Source organism: Capsicum annuum, chromosome 3 (assembly GCF_002878395.1).
Source record: "Capsicum annuum cultivar UCD-10X-F1 chromosome 3, UCD10Xv1.1, whole genome shotgun sequence".
Classification (NCBI taxonomy): Eukaryota; Viridiplantae; Streptophyta; class Magnoliopsida; order Solanales; family Solanaceae; genus Capsicum; species Capsicum annuum.
Window position 1 is genome coordinate 266,443,096 of NC_061113.1, and position 6,772 is coordinate 266,449,867.

A 6,772-nucleotide genomic window follows, 5' to 3' on the forward strand; every position below is an offset into this window, starting at 1 on the left:
CCCCAACCCCCTCTCTTTTTCTTGTCAAAAAAGAAAGGCCTCAAAACACAATATATATACATACCCACATAGACAAAAATCGAATGAACAGTGGAGGGTAACAAAAAGATCATCAGCTTTCTCTCTCCACTCTCTCTCTTCCTCTCTTAAAAAATTTTGAACTCCCACCACCGCTTCGCCGCCGGCCGGCGACCGCCAACCACGACACCACCGTCCGACCAACGACGGTGACGATAACACCGCTCCTACTCCCGATCTCTCTCCTCTCTTCGGCAAAGCTATCGTCTGCCAAACCTCCCTCCGTTCACCGGCGAAACAGCCACCGCAGGCGAACACCGTTCGCCGACCGGACCCGAACCGATCTCCCAACCCGAGAATCCGACCAGATCCTACAGCCGCGGCGTATCGGCCAGCTCCGGCCGCAGCTCGTCACCGCCTAGATCTGCCGCCACCGTCAACAACCACGCGTCGCCGTCCTTCCCTCCCTCCGGTGACAACAGTCACCGTCGACAACAACCCGCACCGCCTCCGCCGTCAACACCCAACCCCCGAACAGTAGTCATCATAGCCGGTCAGCCGCCGCCGTTTCTCCGTCATCGGAGCTCCCCGGAGCCCGATCTGCGTTGGGTTTTGATTTCCTGCTGTTTGTTGGTTGATCTTGGTTTCGCTTATTTCTTGGTTCGTCGTCGATAGTGGATCTCGAGTCGTCTTTATCGAATCGTGTTGTCGTTCTCGGTTGTGTTTTCGTATATAAAAGTTTGTCTTTACTGGTTTTGGAGCTGTCCGGTTATTATTTTAATACCGAGTTTGGTTTGCTCGTTGTGAGGTTCTCCGGTCGAGTATTTTGGTCTTCGGATTTCTTATTATCGACAAGTATCAATTTCGTCCATTTCTTCTAACTGAATCTTTAATTTATTTTGACTTTTTATCGATGTTGTTGGTGTGGATGATTTATTTGTTGTGTGTTTAGTTTGAATCTTCGTTGTTCGTGTTGTGTTTGATGTTGGTTTCGGATTATGAGATGTGATTGGAAAATCGGAGCACTAATCATGTGGTTTAAAGGGAATTCGGGGCGCGAGTTAAAAATTGTTAAAAGTGAATTAGGATTAATTTTGATTTGTTGTTGTTTTGATTCGTCATTATTGTTACTTTCACGTCTAATTATCAATTTCGTGATAGTATCATGGTAGGTCAAGCGGGTAGGCAATCGTAGGCCGGGTAGGCGAAATTTAGGAATAAGTGTTTCGTTAGATGTTGGAATGTGCGTGTGAACGTCTCTTTCTAGATTATCATGTTTAATTTAGATGTATTTATTTAGCCGGAGAATGCTCCGATATCACTTGTATTTATTCACCGGGAAATGTCCCGATGTATCATGTTGGCGGAAAATAATCGTGATGAAGGCCCGCGGCGTCGGGTAAGGCATTGGAGCAAAGTCTAGATTTAGTTTAGACTAGGATTTATATTTTCGTATTTTTTTTTCTATTTTTCGAACTGTATAATTGGATTGGACTTTTATGTTTTTTGGACTGTTTTGTTTTGTTTATTGTTTGATTATTTCGTGTTCTTTTGTGTGGTTTATACATTTCATAATGCCAAAATAGTCGATATACTCCACCAAGCGACCGTGATCAAACCACGGGATCGAGGGTTGCCTAACACCTTCCCCTCGGTCAACAGAATTCCTTAGTCGGAATCTCTGTTCGCAAACTGGTTTAAGAGTCAAATGGTTTCGAAAAGGATTTTCCAAAGGTGACTTGGCACACCGGATTATGCCAAGTGGCGACTCTGAGTAAAAAATGTAAATAATCCTTTTCCGAAATAAATTTTCATCTTTTGTCACTTAAATAATAAAACCCTTTCGACCCTTAAAATATACATTTTTTTGGAGTACGCGTAAAAAAGGGGTGTGACAGGATAAGCAATAGATTTTGCTACATGATTTGTTCATCGCTATATAATTTTCGTTTCTTTAGTAGTGTATTAGGAATCATATGCGGTAATATATATAGGTTATGTTCTTTCTATCAATAAGAGGTGATGAGATTTCATCAGGCAAATTCAAACCTATATGTCTAGCTACTTTAATATCATATTGAAGTAATGTGACTGGACAAGAGCAGTAGAACTGATTGTAATAATCACGAAGTCTAAATGAGCTAAATTTATTTCAAGCGACATTAGAGCTATGCTAACTTGCATACAAGATTTATATATGAACTTGATAGTCCTCACTTTCAAGTTATTCAAGGTCTATTTGCTACCTTTCTTGTTTATGCAGTACTTGGAAGATTAAGCCTTGATTATCCACAATTAAGTTTCTAAGAATGGCTTAGCTAGTAGTCTACCTGCAACATCAATGGCACATTTTTCACGCAACAATTTGGTCAAGAAAGAAATCGTGAACGTTTGAAAATTAACAGAGCTTAGACTGATTATAACGATACCCGAAATCATCACCATAAATCAACAAGATTAATATTTAAAATGATGAAAGTGATAGAAGGCTTAGTAAAAAGAGAGTTTAGTGTATTTCATCAAGAATTATAATGATTAATGGAATCTTTTTTGTCTTTTGGGGGTATTATTTGCTCTGGAGTGGGAAAAGTGACTTGTTTGGATATGTCTCTACTCTCCACTTTTGGAAGGGTATTAATAAGTTCTCTGAAATTTTAAGTTTGTATTTGGCTAGGCAATTTTTTTTTCTTTTGCTTTTTGCACTTTTAAACAAACAAATTGGAAAAACATGAGTGGACTTGTTGTCTCTTTTTGGATAATTCGGTTGCTTTTGTAGACCATAATTGTGATTAAAAATTTCCTCATTAAGTGGTAAGATTTTATTAATTGATTGTCCCATGTGCAGGCAAATAAATAATTTTTTGAAGTTGGAGTTAGAGTTGAAAATGGTGTTGTGTTTGACCATAAATGTAAATTAAAGTTATTTTTAAGATATTGTTAATGGAGAAACTATTACTCCTTGACGATGCAAGAGGTTTAAGATAAAGAGATCCTATCTCCCCTGACCTCTTTGCAATAGCCATGAAATATCTTAGTACGTAGATGCTTAGAGGAGCTAAGAGAAATAAGATTATTTAAGAAGGCGTTTGAACACGAGAATTTTTTCAGTTTTTTCCGAAAAATCATTTCAATTTAGTGAAATAAGTCATGTTTAGCCATAAGAATTATTTCACTTTAATGTCGAAATGTCATAACATTCACATGTTAGTTGAGCAACTTCTTTCTTGGGCATATTAACGCCAATCGAAACAATTATAGCTAGGGGTGTACATAGGTCGGGTTGGTTCGATTTTTATAAAAAAAAAAAAAAATCAATCATGTCGGTTTATTAAAACTATAAACCAAATCAAACCAACATAAAATTGGTTTTTTCGATTTACGTTTTAGTCGATTTTTTTGGTTTTTTTGGGTTTTTCGTTCTTTTTTATCTTTTTAATAATATTTAGTTTTTACAATTATATAGTGATCGAAGACTAGATCAAATATGTTATCACTCATGTGCTAATGAAAAAACCATAATTATGAAAAAATGAGGAGCGAAAAACTCTCTTGAAACAAAAGTGAGATGAAAAGTGAAAAGTTTAGGTTTTAAGTTTATATTGGATTTTGGATCATTTAATTAGCAATTAATGGACAAATATTACAACTTAAAGGTCCAAATCTAAATATATATCTACATCTACTTTCAAATTATTGAAAATTACTAAAACTAGTTGAAAAAGTATTTAAAAAGTAGATTATAATTAATATTTTATGTATAAAAAAGTTTGAATACTATATCTATGCTATATTAAAAGTGTGAAGGGTCTTAAAAATGACGTTTGAACTTTTTGCCCTTCATTAGAAGCCTCTGCAATAGATAAAAATGTCTTTTTACTATTTTCCTCAATTTATTATTTAATTAGATTAAAGACTCCTAAAATATATGAAAAGAATTTAATAACTCCTAGAACATATAAAAAGAATCCTGATAAACTAAAAACTTCTAGTACTTCATCATTTAAAATTATAAAGAAGAATAAGTAGAATATTATGAATAAAATTGTAGGACAAGTCAAAGTTAAAAAAAAAAAAGAAGAAATCATTGTGCACGTAAAAAAAAGGAGGCGAAAAAATTTATATTTAATTATATGATTTATAAAAGGAAAACTTGATAAATAGAATAAATTTAATTTATTGTTCTTACGCATGAATTTTAGGATTTAATAACATATATTTGTTGATTTTGATTATTTAATCTAGGTAATATTTAGTACTTCTAAAGATAGAATTTTGTCTAATATAAAAAATATATTTTATAATTCTATTTAAGTAATACTTTGGATCAAAATTTATACGAAACAAATTCTTATATTGTACTTTTGCTTTTTATTTTAGTTTTGATTCATGTGTTTTCTTACTATCATTGTCATCATCTCTTTTGCCTTTATTTATTTCTTTTAAATCAGACCTTTAAAGATTATATATGAAGAATAATAATTAACAATTGAAATTGATTCTCTCTTTTGATAATTTCTTGTGTTTCTCTTTTAGTTGAAAGTTTCTGATTGAAAAATTGGATAAGTATGTTTCCGCTGAATGAAGTTGTCAAAAATTAAAGGTTTATTGCTCTTTTTTTCTTTTACTTTCTTTGCACAATCGTGACATAATTTTGATTATCGTGACATAAAAAGGGATCCAATCCCATTTTTCTTTTTAAAAAAACATATCAAGGTCACGAATTAGGATAGGAGGTTAAATTCTTTTTTATTTATGAGTCATGTTTTTTGCAATATCGTAACTTTTATGTACAATTCAACCACTATAGAAATCCATATTATTTGTAAGTGAGACATATTAATTGTTATTTATGTTAAAGAAAATCGTAATACTAATTTATGAGAATAACATAAAAAAGGCGGCTATGAAATTTCAAAGAACAAAATAAAATCGAAGAAAAAAAGTTGTTTGTAGTATAGTCATTTTCACCAATATCACATTATGCATAGTACCCTCATCTATCGAAGGTTGGGTTTGATTGAGTTGGTTTTAGTTAATATGTGAATGTCTTGGTTGCTTGTAATCACATGTGGATATTTGATCTTCATAATCTAAATTTAAAGATTTGATGATATGGAGCCACATACAAATGTAGATATAGGAATTCGACTAAATATAATTCAAATATCTACTTAAAAAATCAAACTATATAGATTTGAGATATGAACACGAAAATTCGATTGATATTTATGTAAGGAGGAGGATCTGAATGCTTATATATAAAAAACCATTATTCAACATTCTTCAAGACAAATTTTTAAGGTATTGTTCCCTCAATTATTTTTGCCTTCGACAATATTACATTTTTTTCTCTAGGAATATTTCTTTTATCATTTTTTGTGCATGTAATTGATAAGATTTTAATTTTACTATTGTGTCCAATTTTAGTCTTTTTTTGGCATAAGATTTGTAAGCAAGCAATATATTATGTCAGTTTGATTCGGGTTTGGTTTGACTTTTTTTAGGTCAACACCAAACCAAATCAAGAATGGTCGGTTTTTTTTTCTAACGCCAAACCAATCAAACCAAACCATACGTTGTTGTTTTTTCTCGGTTTGATTTGGTTCGTCGGTTCGGTTTGACTTGACGGTTTGGTCTGTACACCCCTAATTATAGCAATAGTCGAATAGCAAACAAATGTTGCAGATCCTATTGGAACTGTACCATCAATAGACAATAATAACATCAAGTCCAACAGGTTCACCAACATCTATATATAATTATTGGGTTTAATTGGTGTGAATGGAAAATGGAGGGACACAACTTTTGAGCAAAAGACATTGTTTTGGAAAATGTGTGACTGTTCAGATAGTTGTGTCTATTCAGAAAAAGACACAATGTTTCGAATGAGCAGACATGACTCTTCCGAAGGATACACCTTTTAAGTGAACCATTGCCACCTTTCATAAGAGGCATCTGATGGCTATATAAACCTACTTTCATCCACAGGTTTAGAAATGAATGAAAAATTTTCTAAAATAAAAACTCTTCTTGTCTTTAAAACATTCTTTGTGATCAATCAAATCGTTGAGTGAGTTCGACGTGTAAGCATAAAACGGATTATATAAACTTAAACAATCATATACATAAACAATCCTATCCATAATCCTTTGTATTATTCAGGAACGTTGAACTTAATGATTTTCACATACACATAATAACAGTAATTCAGTAAAGAATTACTTACCTAAATTCTCCATGGTTTTAGCGGAAGCAAAAGCGTAATAGCAGAAGCACTGAATTGTTTCTCTCTCTTTACCTTACTTTCAGAATAATTGTGAAGGAGTTTATTCTTCTTTTGGAAGAGAGAAGACCCCTTTTATAATAGGAATAGTCAGTTATGTTTTCACATTCCATCAACGTGATTGGTGAATACAATTATTATCCTACTAGGAGTCAGTAATTGTGGATACAATCCTACTAGGAATCAGTAATTATCCTACTAGGTAACTTTCCATATAGACTAAAGATTTAACTTATTCAATTATTATTAAACCAATAAATAAATTAATTATGTGGACCATAAAAATTTACAGGACGAATCCAATTATTGAGGTACCACTATAGTTGGATTGAAAGTCATTTTATCCTGAGAGGAAGATTCCAAAACCTCGGGTACTGATACGGGACAAATGGTCATCTTATCTTTTGATGACATCTTTAGAGGCCAACACATCGAGGCTCAAGACTTGGTCACCTCGAGGATACGAGAACA

The 6,772-nt window shown here is 33.2% G+C and overlaps 1 protein-coding gene across 1 annotated transcript in view; it reads left to right on the forward strand.

Annotated features, from left to right (window-relative positions):
- Window positions 1-693, forward strand: part of LOC124896921 (serine/arginine repetitive matrix protein 1-like) — a 5,343-nt gene extending 4,650 nt beyond the window's left edge. Inside the window, exon 3 of the mRNA XM_047408806.1 lies at window positions 320-693. Within this exon, the coding sequence (XP_047264762.1) occupies window positions 320-693 (374 nt within the window). The remainder of the gene's footprint in view (window positions 1-319) is intronic.
- The last annotated feature ends 6,079 nt before the right edge of the window (window positions 694-6,772 follow it).